The 22,326-nt window shown below is 43.7% G+C and overlaps 2 protein-coding genes across 2 annotated transcripts in view; one reads left to right on the top strand and one right to left on the bottom strand.

The window, feature by feature from the left end:
* LOC123767108 (uncharacterized) overlaps window positions 1–22,326 on the bottom strand; it is a 648,486-nt gene that overhangs the window by 245,677 nt on the left and 380,483 nt on the right. The gene's annotated exons all lie outside the window — the stretch shown is intronic.
* On the top strand, window positions 4,520–13,009 carry LOC138352309 (uncharacterized). Its single transcript, XM_069304683.1, has 2 exons — window positions 4,520–4,612; window positions 11,544–13,009. The coding sequence occupies exons 1-2, from the start codon at window positions 4,601–4,603 to the stop codon at window positions 12,150–12,152; spliced, it is 621 nt and encodes a 206-aa protein (XP_069160784.1). The 5' UTR covers window positions 4,520–4,600; the 3' UTR covers window positions 12,153–13,009.

Genomic DNA, 22,326 nt, shown 5'->3' with positions numbered 1-22,326 from the left:
AACGTGGTAGCCCCCCCTGACCTGTTCTACTGTTCTACTTATGATTCATGATCATTTGTGTCTTTGAGATAACAAATCCAATACATTGTAGGTCGTCATTAGAGGTTATCATCTAACTGGTCACCATTAGGGGGTTATCACCCAACTGGTCACCATTAGGGGGTTATCACCCAACTGGTCACCATTAGGGGGTTATCACCCAACTGGTCACCATTAGGGGGTTATCACCCAACTGGTCACCATTAGGGGTTATCACCCAACTGGTCACCATTAGGGGGTTATCACCCAACTGGTCACCATTAGGGGGTTATCACCCAACTGGTCACCATTAGGGGGTTATCACCCAACTGGTCACCATTAGGGGGTTATCACCCAACTGGTCACCATTAGGGGGTTATCACCCAACTGGTCACCATTAGGGGGTTATCACCCAACTGGTCACCATTAGGGGGTTATCACCCAACTGGTCACCATTAGGGGGTTATCACCCAACTGGTCACCATTAGGGGGTTATCATCCAACTGGTCACCATTAGGGGGTTATCATCCAACTGGTCACCATTAGGGGGTTATCACCCAACTGGTCACCATTAGGGGGTTATCATCCAACTGGTCACCATTAGGGGGTTATCACCCAACTGGTCACCATTAGGGGGTTATCACCCAACTGGTCACCATTAGGGGGTTATCACCCAACTGGTCACCATTAGGGGGTTATCACCCAACTGGTCACCATTAGGGGGTTATCACCCAACTGGTCACCATTAGGAGGTTATCACCCAACTGGTCACCATTAGGAGGTTATCACCCAACTGGTCACCATTAGGAGGTTATCACCCAACTGGTCACCATTAGGAGGTTATCACCCAACTGGTCACCACAATGTTATTTTATAGACGAAAAAAATAATTAAGAAACACTACAGCAGGGCTACTGGCTCATGAGAGTCTGGCCTAATTTATGTCCAATTACTTGGGCACCATTTTTTTTTTTTAATTCACGAAACAATATTTGTTTTTTTTTAATATTAGTTAATTCATTATACAACCCTTTTAAGATACTTGATATAACACGATTAGCGAGTCATATTCTTGAAACATAATAGGCACTAAGACCTGGACCGTTCAAATATCTGTCCATTGGCCTAAACCCAACATTTAAAAACGAAAACAGGATTAACAGAAAAATTCAGAATTTAACAGAAAATTAACAGAACAGAATTTAACAAAAAATAATTCTGTTAAAAAATTAACAGAACTTTAAAACTCGGATGAGCTGAGAGAGATCCACCTGTCCTCACACTTGACACACCCTTGTTTTTAACTATCGACCATAGCGTCAAATCTCAGTGCTGTAGGGAAAAGAAATACACCTAAATATCGACGTTTTCTCGGACTAATGAGAATCGGCGTCAATAGATTGGGTGGATTGCTTGGCTTCGGACGTTTCTAAGTCAAGCAAAATCACTTTGAATTTGACGATGCAGTTTTTGACTTTGGGGTAATCAAACTTATTGCAAACTTAGTCTTAAATTACCGTTTAAAATAATAAATTTATGTGATCAGAATTTTCCGAATGAGCTGATTAGAAAAAAGTATAAGGATTCATTAAGTAAAATTTCTGCATATATTTTCATTCGCATATTTTCTTTTAAATTTTACAAAAAAGAGGAACAAAAGCATTTAAATTAATAACCAAAACAGTTTTGTTTGATATCAAATGTTTAAAGAAAGAGAGGGAATGGATTCATTAGTCAAATTACAGCTTAATAAAGGGAATTACTAACAATATTGACCAAACCTCACATTAGAAGGTGAAGGGACGACGACGTTTCGGTCCGTCCTGGGCCATCATCAAGACGATTGTGACACAATCAACTTTTGTAACGAAGGGAGTATATTCAGGTAAATATTAAACATTTAAATTTAATGAACTGAATCTGTGTGTGTGTGTGTGTGTGTGTGTGTGTGTGTGTGTGTGTGTGTGTGTGTGTGTGTGTGTGTGTGTGTGTGTGTGTGTGGTGGTGGTTCAAGTGTTCATGGATGGCTGGTTCGACCATTTACCTCTATCTCCTGGATTGTTCAGACGGGTTCGTTCTCGGCTCACAATCGGGAATCTCGAGTTCGAGTCCCGGGCGGGACAGAAATTGATATTATATTATATATATATATATATATATATGTCGTACCTAGTAGCCAGAACGCACTTTTTGGCCTACTATGCAAGGCCCGATTTGCCTAATAAGCCAAGTTTTCATGAATTAATTGTTTTTCGACGACCTAACCTACCTAACCTAACCTAACCTAACTTTTTCGGCTACCTAACCTAACCTAACCTATAAAGATAGGTTAGGTTAGGTTAGGTAGGGTTGGTTAGGTTCGGTCATATATCTACGTTAATTTTAACTAAAATATAAAAAAATTGACCTCATACATAATGAAACGGGTAGCTTTATCTTTTCATAAGAAAAAAATTAGAGAAAATATATTAATTCAGGAAAACTTGGCTTATTAGGCAAATTTGGCCTTGCATAGTAGGCTGACAAGTGCGTTCTGGCTACTAGGTACGACATATATATATATATATATATATATATATATATATATATATATATATATATATATATATATATATATATATATACACACACACACACACACTGGCTGCCTGTCCCCGACAATGAATTATTTTATTAGTTAAATTGCTTAACACATCATCGCCTGAGACAACACATTAATAACTCACAAGGTTCTGAAATAAGCAACTTGTTTAAACGCTAACAACAAATTATACTCTACGGGTATTACTCTGTATATATGGGATGGGGCCGGACGCGCCGAGGGAGACTGAACACTTACGGGCTCACCATAGCCCGTGCTACATGGACATTTCATTTCGAGTAACTAAATCTAAAAACAACAAGAGCCACAAGGCGAAGCAAGCGTTTGATTTTTTTAAGTTTATTGTGCACCCCATACTTATCCTGTGAGCGGTAGCGCAAAAAGCATTACAGAGGGCACAAAAGGTCTTTATCAGACCTCATCTTAGATTATTACATAAACAATTTCTTCAATTCTTCACACCTTATAGATACAATGTCAGCTAGTTACAGAGAAAGTGCTATTTCAAGAGCTATATATTTACAGTAAGTCATCATACATTAATGGTAGGTCTTATCGCTAATACATAATAGTTTGACCAATGGGGATATTACAGAGTCATAGGGGAGCTTCTGTTTATTATTAGTCCTCACAATACACTACTTGTTTCTTAATCTCATATGTCGTTTATCTACTGGAAGCGAAATATGAATACAGTGCAAAGATTTCAGGTAATTTATCATAAATTATTTCATGGTAGAGGTTCTTGAGGTTATCTTGAGATGATTTCGGGGCTTTAGTGTCCCCGCGGCCCGGTCCTCGACCAGGCCTCCACCCCCAGGAAGGAGCCCGTGACAGCTGACTAACACCCAGGTACCTATTTTACTGCTAGGTAACAGGGGCATAGGGTGAAAGAAACTCTGCCCATTGTTTCTCGCTGGCGCCCGGGATCGAACCCGGGACCACAGGATCCCAGGCTCCCTAACAAGATAGGTTGCCATATCATACAGAGTGAGCTTAGATTTATCTCTAAATGACTCAATTTTACAACATTCCAAGATATAGTGTTCGAGTGTGTGTCCCTGTCTATGTCCACACACTTTACACTTTACTTCATCTAGATCCCTATACAAGCCGAACTGCCAGAGATACTTGTAGCCAAGTCTTATACGAGCTGTGACAACATCTCTTAGTCTACTGACTTTGTTACTTGCCCCATACACATGTTTTACTTCACACATTTCATTGTGTTAAGCAATGGACCTGCTAGTTCCAGTTATAAACAAAAAAATCTTTCTAACGTCTCTGTGGCTCATCTGGGTACTAAGTTTCCACCTGTGTCCCCTTGTTCGTGTCCCACCCGTGCTAAAGATAAAGCAAGCGAGGCACTAACCCGCCAAACACATACACCGAAACTACGACGTTGGTACAACGTTCGAACAAGTTTTAACATCTAACCAGTTACAACAACCAATATAGCAAGTAGTAACAACGTTCTAATACGTCAAACACGTTAAGGCAAGATGTAACAACTTTATTACAAGTTGTAACAAGCGGAAAATAGACAGTTTCGGTATGTGTTTCCAGGGAACTGACCTGGCCGTGACGAGGCGAGCATGGAAGCAAAACAGAGAGAGAACGGCACACAAGAACTATTGAGTCACAGAGGAGAAACTGAACAGTGCCCAACCGCCTGCGCAGACGGAGCCCCCTAATTACGTTGCCAAACGGAGACCTGAATCGAGTTTAGATCTGAATAGGATTCAAATTCCACATACCTCTGACAAGTGAAAATATATATATATATTAGAAACAAGATCTGAAATGCTTCTCTGGTGGCGCGAATCGTCGTTATATAAGTGAAGTGAAAGTTAGCGCTTGAGAGGCGTCTATATATACCGGGCTGAGCCCAGACCAGTACTCAAGTGTCTTGGGGCAGCGACCGGTGGAACCTCCTCCTACACACCTGCCTACACACCTCCCTTCACACCTGCCTCCATCATGAAAGGACAGGTGAGCAGCAACTTGAGATCTTATTAGTGGTGATGCTCGAGGAGCAGAGTAGTGGTGGTAGTGCTCGAGGAGCAGAGGAGTAGTGGTGGTAGTGCTCGAGGAGCAGAGGAGTAGTGGTGGTAGTGCTCGAGGAGCAGAGGAGTAGTGGTGGTAGTGCTCGAGGAGCAGAGGAGTAGTGGTGGTAGTGCTCGAGGAGCAGAGGAGTAGTGCTCGAGGAGCAGAGGAGTAGTGGTGGTAGTGCTCGAGGAGTAGTGGTGGTAGTGCTCGAGGAGCAGAGGAGTAGTGGTGGTAGTGCTCGAGGAGCATAGGAGTAGTGGTGGTAGTGCTCGAGGAGCAGAGGAGTAGTGGTGGTAGTGCTCGAGGAGCAGAGGAGTAGTGGTGGTAGTGCTCGAGGAGCAGAGGAGTAGTGGTGGTAGTGCTCGAGGAGCAGAGGAGTAGTGGTGGTAGTGCTCGAGGAGCAGAGGAGTAGTGGTGGTAGTGCTCGAGGAGCAGAGGAGTAGTGGTGGTAGTGCTCGAGGAGCAGAGTAGTGGTGGTAGTGCTCGAGGAGCAGAGTAGTGGTGGTAGTGCTCGAGGAGCAGAGTACTGGTGGTAGTGCTCGAGGAGCAGTAGTGATGGTAGTGCTCGAGGAGCAGTAGTGGTGGTAGTGCTCGAGGAGCAGAATAGTGGTGGTAGTGCTCGAGGAGCAGAGTAGTGGTGGTAGTGCTCGAGGAGCAGAGTAGTGGTGGTAGTGCTCGAGGAGCAGAGGAGTAGTGGTGGTAGTGCTCGAGGAGCAGAGGAGTAGTGGTGGTAGTGCTCGAGGAGCAGAGGAGTAGTGGTGGTAGTGCTCGAGGAGCAGAGTAGTGGTGGTAGTGCTCGAGGAGCAGAGTAGTGGTGGTAGTGCTCGAGGAGCAGAGTAGTGGTGGTAGTGCTCGAGGAGCAGAGTAGTGGTGGTGATGTATACTCTTTAGAGAACACTTCTCGAATGAGCGCTTTCTGACGACTTTTGGTCAAGCCACAACGCTATAAATGCTTCACCCACGTACTACAAACACAAATAATCGCCAACAGAACCTAAACACCTAACCTGACCAATGCCTAAATACGCACAATATGCTAATATAATAATAATAATAATAATAATAATAATAATATTAATTTAAATTTGAGAAAATTCCCATTCTGAACGAACAAAATATTAAAATTGATAAATGCGTCTTTGGGGGTCGACCGCTGGATGGAATGGACACAGACTGAGAACGGGTTGGATTAAGGCTACATAACGAGGTAATTTCAGTGCCGGGGACGACGGTAGTGAATGATTCAGATTAGACGAATTCAAAACCTAAATTAGCCTCACGAAAGCAGACCCTAAATTGTTTGGGGTCTATTAACAACTATTACCAAGTTGTTAGTAATAGATATGAGCGGCAGAGCCGAAGATGATGTTGTTGTTGTTAAAGATTCGCTACCTGGAACAAAGTTCCAAGTAGCACGGGCTATGGTGAGCCCGTAGTGCCTTAGAGCTGAAGACCTGTTAAGCCAGGAATGGAATTAATAGGAATCAAATGTCAAAGTTTCTCCCGAGTGGCAGACTGATGCAGCATCCTCCTGGATGCTGCATCTCTTCCTCTCCGTCGTGACGTATATGTGTGGATCCCAGCACCTGTGAGAAGGTCCAGCTAATATTACTGTTGTATGTTGACCAGACCACACACTAGAAGGTGAAGGGACGACGACGTTTCGGTCCGTCCTGGACCATTCTCAAGTCGATTGTCATTCGACTTGAGAATGGTCCAGTTCAATCGACCAATCGTCCAATCGACTTGAAGGACAATCGACTTGAGAATGGTCCAGGACGGACCGAAACGTCGTCGTCCCTTCACCTTCAAGTGTGTAGTCTGGTCAACATTCTTCAGCCACGTTATTGTGACTCATCGCTCGCTTACTGTTATATGGTTGAGTCTATGATAACGCCACAGCCGTTTTGCCTGCTCGCGTAACTCTGATATCCAAGATAACAAGATGAAGAAGACTACCCAGAGTCTACTTTGTTCGCTGTCCACACACTACAAGGACATTAAAGTGAAGAATCTAACATTAGCTAATTTGGATGTTATTTCGCATTTTACTGAGAGTTCCTACTGGCAAATTCTTAAGAGTTCTCAACGATAAGCAACTTCCTTCTAAGATTGATCTTGTTCTACCTTGCAATAAGCGATTTGGCACTCAATCGCACTTACGATTTGCGATTTGGCACTCAATATCATCAACAATTCAGGATGATAATGTGGTCTCCAGGAGACCGGTCGGCCGAGAGGACAGCACGCTGGACTTGTGATCCTGTGGTCCCGGGTTCGGGCGCCGGCGAGAAACAATGGGCAGAGTTTTTCACCCTATGCCCTTGTTACCAAGCAGTAAAAGAGGTACCTGGGTGTTAGTCAGCTATCACGGGCTGCTTCCTGGGGGTGGAGGCCTGGTCGAGGACCGGGCCGCGGGGACACTAAAGCCGCGAAATCATCTCAAGATAACCTCTAGTCAGTAATGTGCCTTCCATTTTTCTCGTGGAACTCCTGGATGCAGGGATGTTAATTATCGTCTCCTGCTCTATGAACTGGCTTCATTATTTTCATCATTTTGTAATTATCACATCATTTTATGCTGAATTGTTTTAGAAACATGAAGTTGAGCCTGTGATATAGCTGCGGGTGCCTGACAGCTGGGTGGACAGCGCTTCGGATTCGTAGTCCTGAGGTTCGGGGTTCGATATCTGGCGGAGGCGGAGACAAATGGGCAAAATATTCCTTTCACCCTGATGCCCCTGTTACCTAGCAGTAAATAGGTACCTGGGAGTTAGACAGCTGCTACGGGCTGCTTCCTGGGGGGTGTGTAACAAAAAGGAGGCCGGGTCGAGGACCGGGCCGCGGGGACACTAAGCCCGGAAATGGTCAAATAACCTTGATAACCTCAAGAAGATATATTTTCTACAACCACAACCCCTAAACAACAGTCTATAATTAGCGGCAACAGCAAAGTAACCGGGACTGTGGTGACTGTGGTGGGTATGTGGGCCTGCGGGCCGTTCCAAGCAACAGCCTGGTGGACCAAGCTCTCACAAGTCAAGTCTGGCTTCGGGCCGGGCTTGGGGAGTAGAAGAACTCCCAGAACCCCATCAACCAGCTAACCAGGGACGAATATAACCGGTTATTGGGTTATTGTTGTGATATAGCATATTTAGGTGAACCACTCAGCCACTTGGAACCCCCTGGATGGCGGGGGGGACACTTGTTCTCGGCTCCACCACAAGGTAATATCCTGGTCACGTCAATCATTTATGCCGCAGGATCCGGCAGCATCACCTCGTCATCTTCAGGGATGCTGAATCATCGTCAAACAAGACAACAGGAACGAGAGACGGTGTACCGAGCCTGCAGCTATCGCACGACACAAAAACATGTAGAATTGTAATACATAATTCCGACCTCCACTTCACTGACTGTATCCCCACTTAACCTCACTCCACTTTGGCTTTGCCACTTCACAAAAGATTTATACATCCACATTAGGTTCGACAATGTCCAAATATGCAAAACGTTATATACTATCAAAGTCTATTTTGACTATCAAAGTCTATTTTGACTATCAAAGTCTATTTTGACTATCAAAGTCTATTTTGACTATCAAAGTCTATTTTGACTATCAAAGTCTATTTTGACTATCAAAGTCTATTTTGACTATCAAAGTCTATTTTGACTATCAAAGTCTATTTTGCACATCGAGTTCAACATGTGATGCTCCTTAGTAGTCTCTTGAGACTGATAGATGCCAACTATGGAGCTGCGTTCTGGTTGTTAGTCTATTGAGACCTCTCTAGGGCGCAAAGCCAGGGGTACGTTGATAGGGGGAAGAAGCTGTTACCCAAGCAGCAGGTTCCCCCTCCTCACGTCCATTTAAAGTACTCGTTACTCCCTTAGGCAACATTATTCCACCATTGTCGTTACAATATCCCCTCAGGTCTCCATCCATAGTATAGTGTTCTACCCTCTCTAACACGGACGTGTCTTCTTTATCACCATCACTTGCCTTGAGAATATTTTGTATGTCGTTATCATGTCTGTTTGATTCCATCAATCTTGACGTGTTGCGACGGTTAGATCCCTTGGCATTTCCTCGTGGTTTAAGCCTTGCAGTTCCGGTGCGGGCCTCGTTGAACACCTTTGGACTTTAAATCATGGGTTAATGTTTCTGTTGGTTGGGATAGCCACACTAAGACGACGTGGCCCAAAATGTGACTCATATGGTATACTACGCTGCACAGAAAAAAATCTAATTCACGTGTTATAGCAATGTGAAAATCAGTAGCAGCCGTGATGAGGATTCGAACCTAATGCTCCGAGTACTCCCAGGCAAACGCCTTAGACGACTAAGTCACGACATGGTAAAAAGAATTGCAACCTGGGATTCTACTGAATCCACGAGAGTTCCTGAGGCTGAAGCCTTTACAAATTATACATTACAATGTACATATGTACAATGTACTGAAGGCCTCCACCCAGAGGCAACTTCAGCACAGCCTGCTGATCCTATTGACAAGTCATCTCGGGGTTACTGACCTTACTGACTAGTCCCCTCCGGTTAATGGACCTGCTGACACACACACACACGCTGACACACACACACACACACACACACACACACACACACACACACACACACACGTACGTCAGATCAGGCTCTATTTTGCTTCCAGTATCAAATGATTAAATTTGCTCGAGTTGCCTTAAAAAAATAACGCAGTTACTGAACACGGAGAGCGATCCAGTGTTTCCCGAACGAAACACCAGACTGTTGTGAACGAAGTCCAAAGGAACGAAGACGCCACAGAGAGCATTTTCATGCTCAGCCTCCATATGTCTCTCGCTCAGCGAGCGAGAGACGGCTTATATAATCAACCCAACCGGCTCGGAAACCAGTTCAATGCGAACGATTTCTCTTTAGCTACTAATCACAATATTAATGCATCACATTAATCAACATTAATGATTAATCAAATATTAATCAAAAGCGTGAAAACGCAGGTAATTCCCTACACTTTCGTTAATGTTCTTTATAGTCGCAGTGAACGTCGACATTATGGTGGTTTAATGTCAGTAAAGCGCTGGGATTTTGACGCTGTGGTCGATAGTGTGAACAATTGGGCTGTATCACGTGTGTGAGGTCAGGGTGTCCCGTCTTGCTCAGCTGGGCAGCAGTATGATGCCACTGTGGACCGCTGAGGTCACCCAGTTTTGTATATTTTAAGTGTACGTACAAGTGTAGGATTTTGTGTGTATGGTATTAAATTATTTATCTTAGTATAACTTTTATCTCAAATAATTATTTAGTACGTTTTATTTCAATTAAACTTAAACACCCTGGTTGAACCATGTGAACAGTAGTCAGGTGGGGCATTTAACCATGTAAGGACAATTACACACAGAAATCACAATAGCGTGATGCATCAAATGAACAAATGTGTAAAACCCTGGTTTGTGTCTCGGAGAGGCTGCAGGATCCAAGTAAGTTCAGTAGAACTTCTGGTTGCAATTCTTTTTTTACCATGTCGTAGCTCAGTCGATTAAAGCAGCGTGTGGGATCCTCTCGGACGCAGGTTCGAACCCTCGTCACGGCCCTAGTGGATTTGTTCATGTAATGACAATATTTGTGTTTGAATATATAAGGATAGTTAGCAATATTTATGGACTTGCTTAAATATTATGGCTACCTTGCTAATCGTCAAGTATAAATATGAATTAACATTACAAAAATTAAATATCTGTTGGGGGCAAATGAGCTGTTGGTATACTGAAATCTTGTTAATACATTAAAGGGATTAATATGATATACATTAAATCTGACTTAATGGGGTAATGTTGAAACAAAAACAGATTATGTATGTATATATGTATGTATGTATGTATGTATGTATGTATGTATGTATGTATGTATGTATGTATGTATGTATGTGCTCACCTAGTTGGGCTTGCGGGGGTTGAGCTCTGGCTCTATGAACCTGCCTTTCAACTGTCAATCAAATGATTTTTTGCATACATATGTATGAATATATGTATGTAGTTGTAAGTGTTGGTTTAGAAACAACTAAACTGATTTTTTTTAGCAAGATTAGGATTTTCGAGGCGTAGGAATGATTACCTTATGAATAAGGTAATCAGTGGCTATAGCACCCAGCCGAGTCACCAGAAGTATGAATTACGGTACGACATTTGGGTAGCTATAATGGCTGAACGTACCACTACATAATGAATGGTTTAGAGCTGTAGACGCATTTTTTGTGTGTATATTCCGAAGTCTGATCTATGAACACAGGTACTAGCGTGCCGAGTTGTCAGGCGTAAGATAACTACCTGTGGAATATATTACACCATCTAACTACAGTGTTGTATAATTGCTGTGTAGGAATTAACTACACTCCAAATGGTTGAAGAACAGCTGTAGATCGCCGTGTAATTATCCAACACCACGATAACTAAGATTTCGTTCTAAATTATTGTGCTTTCAGAACGGCGGCGTATATCATTTTCATAAATTATTGATAGGTGTCACTGGATGGCTTTTTGTTTTTGAGAATTGTATATGTTTAAAATATGTGTTATTGGTTTGGAGATTTCAACGCACATTGTGTCATGATCTTCCGGAGAACTCTGGGATGTTACTGTTGAGACAAGCGAGACGCTAGTCAGTCCAGCTTCTGTGTTATCTCCTGTGTTTAATATGAATAGGAGGAAGGCTGTTTCATTCATTCTTTAGCTCAATAAGCCATCTTTGGCTATACACTAAAATATTACGTACGATTATACGGCGCCAGTGCCACTTGTAATGAACGAATCATGAACTGTAAGTTTGTTTTGTAAACATATTATCATTGCTTTACTTAATATAAACTTACTCTTACAGATCTGTTTTTGCATCCTGAGCATAGCTGGCCTGGCCATCGCGGGCCCGCTTCCAAGAGCGGATAAGCTCCCTGCGTTCTTCCAGACTCAAGCCGGAAGAGTCCAGTCTCCGGATGAAGATTTGAGGAGAATTGAAGCTGCTCCAGCAGCAGCAGCCGCAGAAGCAGCAGACCCAAACAGTGTTGAGATTGCCCCTCTGAACATCGAGGCAGCGGAGGAAATCTCCAAATTCCTGCCAACGCTGAGCGAAGCCCTTACCGACGAGAGTGGGACACCGATCCAGAGGATCAACAAAGTCACCCTCTCCTTCCTCCCCCTCGCGCGCACCGTGGTCAACCTCAGAGGCAAGAACAACGACAAGTACGACAAAGAGTACTACCTCGAGCAGCAGGAAATCGCCGAACGCATTGTACCTTCCCTCTTGAACTCCCTGGGTAGTTTGCTCGATAACCTCCCGCCTCAAACTACCCCAGCCCCGGTCGTTATCCCACGCTTCAACATCCCGACCTTCGATAGCGAGTTCGTTCCAGACTCCACGGTCCCAGAGGTCAGGATTCCAGCAACTCAGTTCGTGCCAGAAATCGTCATTCCAGAAATAAAGATTCAATAATTGCGACCTCGGGCGACCAAGGCTCCGCCGCTTCATCTCCAACATTCTGAGATATTTGTCGATACAAAAATTCGAAGATTAATAATGTAAATGCATCGCGGTTCTTTGTATATATTTTGTATTGTGAGATTTTAGACGAACTTTCAGCTTGATTATCTAATATTTTTGGAATAACTTTTGGATATATTTGGATATTTTTTGGATATATTTGTGTGTGTGTGTGTGCGTGTGTGCGTGTGTGTGTGTATTTAGTATTTGAGCCTGCAGGATCTAGCTATTAGCTCTTGGACCCGGCCTTTCTAACCAATCTATTTTCGTCTATGTCTACTATATTCTTTTCTAACACACACTCACACATTCCTAGGAAGTAGCCCGTAGCAGCTGTCTAACTCCAAGCTACCTATTTACTGCTAGGTGAACAGGCGCATCAGGGTGAAAGAAACTGTCCATTTGCTTCTACCTCGGCCGGGAATCGAACCCGGGCCCTTAGGACTGCGCCGCGTGACCCTCCTAGGGAGCCTCGCGGCTGTGAGTGTACTTACCTAGTTGTGCTTGCGGGGGTTGAGCTCTGGCTCTTTGATCGCGCCTCTCAACTGTCACTCAACTGATGTATAGATTCCTGAGCCTACTGGGCTCTATGATATCTACATTTGAAACTGTGTATGGAGTCAGCCTCCACCACATCACTTCCTAATGCATTCCATTTGTCAACTACTCTGACACTAAAAAATAGTATTTATAATGTGTTTATGGCTCATTTGAGCACTCAATTTCCACCTTTGTCCCCTTGTGCGTGTACCATGTGTAAAAAACTGTGTGTGTGTGATTAAGTTCAAAAATAAATGTGAAGAATTAAACATTAAATTTATTTCAAACCTAATATCATCTAGCAGTGTATTGTGTACTTCCTTACACCGCTATTGTGTTCCAGTGTACAAAGGTCCACCACAAGCACTGTACACGGGTACACCACAGGCACTGTACACGGGTCCACCACAGGCACTGTACACAGGTCCATCACAGGCACTGTACACAGGTCCACCACAGTGTACACAGGTCCATCACAGGTACTGTACACAGGTCCACCACAGGCACTGTACACAGGTCCACCACAGGTACTGTACACAGGTCCACCAGAAGCACCATGTAGGTCGAACCTACATGGTTCATTCTCAAGTGAAGGGACAATAATAAAGCCAATACTGGGAGTATTGGCTTTAAACCATTAGGGTCAGGTAATAGAAATAGGTGAGGAGTACACCGTAAAGGAAGAATAGGGCATAAATGGGGGACAGATAGGGGAAGTAAATAGGGACTAATTAAATACAAACATGGGGAGGGGGGGGAGGGAAGCACATAAAAAGATTTATCAGGCGTAGCGGGCGTGGCAAGTTGAGCAGTGCAGGCAATGAATGACAATAACATGGCTGAAGAATGTTGACCAGACTACTTGAGAATCAACTTGAGAATAACCACAATCGACTCGAGTACGGTCCCAGGACGGACCGAAACGTCGTCGTCCCTTCACCTTCTAGTGTGTGGTCTGGTCAACATGTTGAGGCAGTGTTTTCTATGTTGGCATCTTCACGTTCCGGTCATGTTCTTACTCTCACGGTGAGTAACGTGAATAGTTCAGTTACTGGGACAGGGAGTGTTGTGTGGGGTCAGTGTGTCAGTGTGGTGGGGGGACAGTGGGACAGGTGGTGGGTGTAGAGCGGTCAGGAGAGGGTGTGGACCAGGAAGCCAATGGCGTGTGGAGAGACCAAGGCCAACAACTTACATCAACTAGCCAAAATACAGCTTAAGACGACGCTAGGTGGCGCTGTACTCTGCACCTCCTCCATAAACAAAACATATTTTTCCCACAAACACAGCGAATATACATGTAACTATACATATCCTACCACACAAACTCATACACATGTGTAATTGCCGCAAAACGGGGCCTCGCTGACTGTTGTAATTAAGGCAATATTTAAGCTATTCAATGGAGATCGGGCGAGAGAGGTACCCTTCCTTCAGGGTGTCCACCGGCTACATAAGACGCCTGGGAGGGCCACGTCCCACAGGCTGCGTCTTGAAGACGGACGCAACAGTTCCTCCTAAGGCTGCCATAACCGGAAATGAAGTTTCAGGTAAGAAACTGTTGCCATCGGTCACGTGAGCTGTGGTGCCTCGATCAGTGTCTCCCAAGTAACGTAAATTAGCAATATATATCCAGCAAATATTTGTACGTTCTCGGTGCTAACCAAATGAAAATAAATGTTTAAATCTGAGTGCCAGTGTAGGATTAAGTCACACAGGACTATATTATACAGGTTTGTTGAGGGGCAATAACCTGAGGAAAGAACCCGTGAGTATTGTGAGGGACGCGAGTGTATGAGGGGGTGTATGAGGGGGGGTGTATGAGGGGGGGTGTATGAGGGGGGGGTGTATGAGGGGGGGGGTGTATGAGGGGGGGTGTATGAGGGGGGGTGTATGAGGGGGGATGTATGAGGGGGATGTATGAGGGGGGTGTATCAGGGGGGGTGTATGAGGGGGGTGTATGAGGGGGGGGTGTATGAGGGGGGTGTATGAGGGGGGTGTATGAGGGGGGGTGGGTGAGGGGGGGGGTGTATGAGGGGGGGGGGGTGTATGAGGGGGGGGTGTATGAGGGGGGGGTGTATGAGTGGGGGGGGGTGTATGAGGTTCGGGGCAGCGCAGGACGGGTTTAGATCCTTGCTAGAAAAGAGTTCTCTCGACCTAACCTCTCCCGAGTGTTTAAGTTGACGTAAATCATGCATTTATACTTATCTAAGTCCCCCCCCCTCCCCCCTTACATACCACCAAGGCCAACTACTAATTTTAATATTCTGCTCGGAATTTTTTAGGTCTAATTTTGTTGATATGCACTATGTTAGGCCTAGGAATGGTTGGGTTTGGGTGTTGCCTTCTTTCTTGGACCCTGTATAAACTCTAAACCATAAGTGTTGCGAGAGGCCATATTGTTGCGAGAGGCCAACCTGTTGCGAGAGGCCAACTTGTTGCAAGAGGCCATATTGTTGCAAGAGGCCAACTTGTTGCAAGAGGCCATATTGTTGCAAGAGGCCATATTGTTGCAAGAGGCCATATTGTTGCAAGAGGCCATATTGTTGCGAGAGGCCAACCTGTTGCGAGAGGCCAACTTGTTGCAAGAGGCCATATTGTTGCAAGAGGCCAACTTGTTGCAAGAGGCCATATTGTTGCAAGAGGCCATATTGTTGCGAGAGGCCACAGTGATGCAAGAGGCCACATTAAGGCACTGTGCCATGATACAGACCCACGAGGCACTGTGCCATGATACAGACCCACGAGGCACTGTGCCATGATGATACAGACCCATGAGGCACTGTTGCTATGATGATACAGACCCACGAGGCACTGTGCCATGATGATACAGACCCACGAGGCACTGTGCCATCATGATACAGACCCACGAGGCACTGTGCCATGATGATACAGACCCACGAGGCACTGTGCCATGATACAGACCCACGAGGCACTGTGCCATGATGATACAGACCCATGAGGCACTTGCCATGATGATACAGACCCATGAGGCACTGTGCCATGATGATACAGACCCATGAGGCACTGTGCCATGATGATACAGACCCATGAGGCACTGTGCCATGATGATACAGACCCACGAGGCACTGTGCCATGATGATACAGACCCACGAGGCACTGTGTCATGATGATACAGACCCACGAGGCACTGTGCCATGATGATACAGACCCACGAGGCACTGTGCCATGATGATACAGACCCACGAGGCACTGTGCCATGATGATACAGACCCACGAGGCACTGTGCCATGATGATACAGACCCACGAGGCACTGTGCCATGATGATACAGACCCACGAGGCACTGTGCCATGATGATACAGACCCACGAGGCACTGTGCCATGATGATACAGACCCACGAGGCACTGTGCCATGATGATACAGACCCACGAGGCACTGTGCCATGATGATACAGACCCAAGAGGCACTGTGCCATGATGATACAGACCCAAGAGGCACTGTGCCATGATGATACAGACCCAAGAGGCACTGTGCCATGATACAGACCCACGAGGCACTGTGCCATGATACAGACCCAAGAGGCACTGTGCCATGATGATACAGACCCACGAGGCACTGTGCCATGATAAAAACCCACGAGGTCCATGGAAGCAGCATTGTATTATTTACTGAATCAGTGGAAGCTGCAGTGTGAATTTTTTTTATAGATTAATCATTCCACTAATATATATATTAGTTCATTTAATTGCTTCTTCCTCATCCTAATTTGGTGATATACTATGTGTGAATTTCTATCCTTCCGCTCTAATGGTAAACTACACTTAACGTGTTCCAATATGTAAGCGGTTGGGCACCATTCGTGTCCCACATCCTATCCTAAATCTTTATTCTGGAATGCTTTCCTAGCGTTATATAGTCCGAATGGCTACGGGTTTTCTCGTGATAAGTACCTTACCTTCTTGAGGTTATCTTGAGATTTCGGGGCTTAGCGTCCCCGCGGCCCGGTCCTCGATTAGGCCTCCTTTTTTTATTACACATCCTTCAGGAAGCAGCCCGTAGCAGCTGTGTAACTCCCAGATACCTATTTACTGCTGGGTGAACAGGGGCATCAGGGTGAAAGACTGGCCATTTGTTTCCGCCTCCACGTGGGATTGAACCCGGAACTTTAGGACTATGAATCTCGAGCGCTGTCCACTCAGCCGTCAGGCGCCTGACCGTACGTATATGTGTGTATATATATATATATATATATATATATATATATATATATATATATATATATATATAAATATATATATATATATATATATATATATATATATATATATATATATATATGTATATCACCTTTCAAATTCTAAGCTCAATATTGTTCACTTCATGCCAAGAATGTAGCGGTTGATTCAGACTGAAAAACGCCTGCTTAGGTCTCCCATTAATGTCCTGATGTTCTTAAGTTATGAACATAGTTTGATTCTAAATTCGACAACTATAATGATTGAAAAAAAAAATCACTGATGTTACTTCCAAATCTGTATCTAAATCTTGAGTAACTACGTTAATTATTTTTTCTATATTGTGTGTTAAGCTATTATTATGACTTTCTCGTAGGGAAATAATTTGCTGTAAATGTGTGTACTGTAAACCAATTGAAGGGGACGGATGCACACAAAAATATTCGTCCAAATATGAAATACAGTGAAAAGAGTTCAACAAATCTCGCGTTATTTAGCATCAGCGTCGTGAAAATCTCATCCCAATATGTTAAGAAATAGATTTTTATGAATTAATAAAAAAAAGTGCCCAACCAGTTCTGATGATAACACCTTCTAGTTAGTGGAACTGATGGATAATACAGTGATAAAGAGATGCAACCACCTGTCCGACGCATAAAGAGGAGTAGTATTATTAGTAAAGAGGTGGTCCACAAAGAGGGTATACAGCTGGTACCTTCTAAGATGGCTGAGTGCCACCTGGGAGGGCAAAATTTCAGACAAATAATAATAAGTATGTTATATTGGTATATTGACCAGACCACACACTAGAAATTGAAGGGACGACGACGTTTCGGTCCGTCCTGGACCATTCTCAAGTCGATTGTGATTGTACAATCGACTTGAGAATGGTCCAGGACGGACCGAAACGTCGTCGTCCCTTCAATTTCTAGTGTGTGGTCTGGTCAACGTACTTCAGCCACGTTATTGTGACTCATCGCCTGCTTATATTGGTATATTTTATTATATCAAAACATTGTCCAATGCTAATAATTTCTATATAATGCTAATAATCTCACCAATTTGTTTTTGAGGGGTATTTTATAATATTTTTTCTCCTTTGTTTCTCATCTGATTTTCTTGTGGCTTCTATATCTTGGAGAATGTATACCCGTCACTAGGTATGCGAAGTTTGTTGAGCAGACTTCACAATAGAAGGTGAAGGGACGACAGTCGACTTGAGAATAGTCCAGGACGGACCGAGACGTCGTCGTCCCTTCACCTTCTAGTGTGTGGTCTGGTCAACGTACTTCAGCCACGTTAGTGACTCATCGCCTGCATATACCAAGTTTGAATGAAATTGGTCAACAAATATATCAGCCACTGGTGGCAGAACTTGACTGATTTTTTTTTTTGTGGGGGGGGGGGGGGGCGAATTATTCACAGATTTCAAAGTCTATTTTCTTTATCTCTTTAGGTTGTTTCTGCTCAATGGGGACTAGATGATGGCTTTATCACTTATATAAAGTATACTTTTATATATCCCTAAACCCATAATCCTTATATTTTGTTTTTCGTGGGGATTATTTTTTTTCTTGGCTTCATTTCAACACATATTGACCCACAACTTTCACATATTCAAGAACGAATGTCAAGCAATATTTATTAAAACTTACAAGATATGATATCAATTTGAACTAGTTTATTATCTAGAAATTTACCTTAATTTTTCTGTATGAACAGGATTTTCAACTTTGAGACAATACTCAAAATTCAGTTTTTGTTCGATTCTCACCATTTTTACATATTATGTACAAAGTTCTAAGTTCTAAGGTTTCCTTCATATCGATTATTCATAAACCCATAACATTTGGAGTTATACATTTTTGCTTCTAAATTTTGCGCAAATTTTGAAGGCCACGGACTATTTTTTTTGTACAGTAAACTATACTCAAACTAAATTTGTTTATGGAGGAAAATGAACGTTATATGCCATTCTGAGCCCATAATGAATAAAATAAAAATTGATAAAATATTAAATTTTAGGAATTTGAAATTGTGAAAATTTGAATTGTTTATATATTATTTATTATATTCATGTTATGATATTGATCCATTAGGAAAAGTTGGAGCATTTACCATGTAGCTTATGCACAACAAATGTGAAAGTGTTTGAGGAAGGTTGAGAAATTATACACCCGGCCCCTGAATATGAATTAGAATCTTATTATCAACCAAATCACTGGCAGCTGCATTACATGTAAACCACTTGTGTCAATCATTACAGGTCACCGTGTGTATTTTGGGTGTAGTGGGACTGGTGTCAGCCGTCCCAGTACCCTCCACGGCTACACTAACCTCCAGCGCTGATGTCAACCAGGTGGACCCGGAAGAGCTCTCGCAAGCGTTAGAAATCACTTCGAAGTTCCTACCTACCCTAAAAGAAGCTCTCACCAACGAGGATGGGACGCAGATCGATAGGATCGGCAGGATCACTCTGGCTTTCCTTCCTCTCTTCCGCTCCGTGGTCGACCACCGCGGTAGGACCTCCCTGGACTTCGACACCGAGAAGAACCTGAAGAGGCAGGAGGCTGCAGAACGAGTAGTGCCCCAGACGCTGGAGTTCGTAAAGCTCTTCGTGGATCTGCTGCCGGAGACGCCCGCCCCTACACCCACCACCTTCAAGACTCAGGACTTCAACATTCCCACCTTCGACAGTGAATTCGTACCAGACCAAACCATTCCCGAAGTCCGGATTCCCGCTACGAAATTTGTTCCAGAAATTGTAATTCCCGAAATCAAGATTCAGTAATTTTTTATTTGCATTTTGCTTATTGGCATTTGCATTTTGCTCGAAAGATGAAGGGCATTTAGAGTTTGGTTACTGTGAAGTTGGTCTGTAGCAGGTTTCATGTTCTTTATAAAAATATTAAAATGTGCATCAATCAGTACTACTCATGGTCTTTTAAAATAAGAACTAAATATATGTTTAATCTGACTGGTATTAATAAGAATTGTTTTTCAAAATCCTGTTACGTAAATTGATATTTTTTTTTTAATTTATTGCAAATACAGTAAGCAACTAAGGGAGATTCTGGCAACGGTGTGCAATAATCTCCGGTCTGCATTGTCATTACCGAGTTATACAACAATACACGCAGGGAAATACAACACGAGGCGCAGGCGTTATACAACAAGAGACGCAGGGGTTATACAACAAGAGACGCAGGGGTTATACAACAAGAGACGCAGGTGTTATACAACAAGAGACGCTGGTGTTATACAACAAGAGACGCAGGTGTTATACAACAAGAGACGCAGGTGTTATACAACAAGAGACGCTGGTGTTATACAAGAGACGCAGGTGTTATACAACAAGAGACGCAGGTGTTATACAACAAGAGACGCAGGTGTTATACAACAAGAGACGCTGGTGTTATACAACAAGAGACGCAGGGGTTATACAACAAGAGACGCAGGTGTTATACAACAAGAGACGCAGGTGTTATACAACAAGAGACGCTGGTGTTATACAACACGAGGCGCAGGCGTTATACAACAAGAGACGCTGGTGTTATACAACAAGAGACGCAGGGGTTATACAACACGAGGCGCAGGCGTTATACAACAAGAGACGCTGGTGTTATACAACAAGAGACGCAGGGGTTATACAACACGAGGCGCAGGTGTTATACAACAAGAGACGCAGGTGTTATACAACAAGAGACGCAGGGGTTATACAACACGAGGCGCAGGCGTTATACAACACGAGGCGCAGGCGTTATACAACAAGAGACGCTGGTGTTATACAACAAGAGACGCAGGTGTTATACAACAAGAGACGCAGGTGTTATACAACAAGAGACGCTGGGGTTATACAACAAGAGACGCAGGGGTTATACAACACGAGGCGCAGGCGTTATACAACAAGAGACGCAGGTGTTATACAACACGAGACGCTGGTGTTATACAACAAGAGACGCAGGTGTTATACAACAAGAGACGCTGGTGTTATACAACAAGAGACGCAGGTGTTATACAACAAGAGACGCAGGTGTTATACAACAAGAGACGCAGGTGTTATACAACAAGAGACGCTGGTGTTATACAACAAGAGACGCTGGTGTTATACAACAAGAGACGCAGGTGTTATACAACAAGAGACGCAGGTGTTATACAACAAGAGACGCAGGTGTTATACAACAAGAGACGCTGGTGTTATACAAGAGACGCAGGTGTTATACAACAAGAGACGCAGGTGTTATACAACAAGAGACGCAGGTGTTATACAAGAGACGCTGGTGTTATACAACAAGAGACGCAGGTGTTATACAAGAGACGCAGGTGTTATACAACAAGAGACGCAGGTGTTATACAAGAGACGCAGGTGTTATACAACAAGAGACGCTGGTGTTATACAACAAGAGACGCAGGTGTTATACAACAAGAGACGCTGGTGTTATACAACACGAGACGCAGGTGTTATACAACAAGAGACGCTGGTGTTATACAACACGAGACGCAGGTGTTATACAACAAGAGACGCTGGTGTTATACAACAAGAGACGCAGGTGTTATACAACAAGAGACGCTGGTGTTATACAACACGAGACGCAGGTGTTATACAACAAGAGACGCTGGTGTTATACAACAAGAGACGCAGGTGTTATACAACAAGAGACGCAGGTGTTATACAACAAGAGACGCAGGTGTTATACAACAAGAGACGCAGGTGTTATACAACAAGAGACGCAGGTGTTATACAACAAGAGACGCAGGTGTTATACAACAAGAGACGCTGGTGTTATACAACAAGAGACGCAGGTGTTATACAACAAGAGACGCTGGTGTTATACAACAAGAGACGCTGGTGTTATACAACACGAGACGCAGGTGTTATACAACAAGAGACGCAGGTGTTATACAACAAGAGACGCAGGTGTTATACAACAAGAGACGCTGGTGTTATACAACACGAGACGCAGGTGTTATACAACAAGAGACGCTGGTGTTATACAACAAGAGACGCAGGTGTTATACAACAAGAGACGCAGGTGTTATACAACAAGAGACGCAGGTGTTATACAACAAGAGACGCAGGTGTTATACAACAAGAGACGCAGGTGTTATACAACAAGAGACGCAGGTGTTATACAACAAGAGACGCTGGTGTTATACAACAAGAGACGCAGGTGTTATACAACAAGAGACGCTGGTGTTATACAACAAGAGACGCAGGTGTTATACAACAAGAGACGCTGGTGTTATACAACAAGAGACGCAGGTGTTATACAACAAGAGACGCAGGTGTTATACAACAAGAGACGCTAGGGTTATACAACAAGAGACGCTGGTGTTATACAACAAGAGACGCTGGTGTTATACAACAAGAGACGCTGGTGTTATACAAC

Source organism: Procambarus clarkii, chromosome 53 (genome assembly GCF_040958095.1).
Source record: "Procambarus clarkii isolate CNS0578487 chromosome 53, FALCON_Pclarkii_2.0, whole genome shotgun sequence".
Lineage (NCBI taxonomy): Eukaryota > Metazoa > Arthropoda > Malacostraca > Decapoda > Cambaridae > Procambarus > Procambarus clarkii.
The sequence above is the reverse complement of the archived record's forward strand: the minus strand, read 5'-3'. Positions and strand labels throughout refer to the sequence as shown.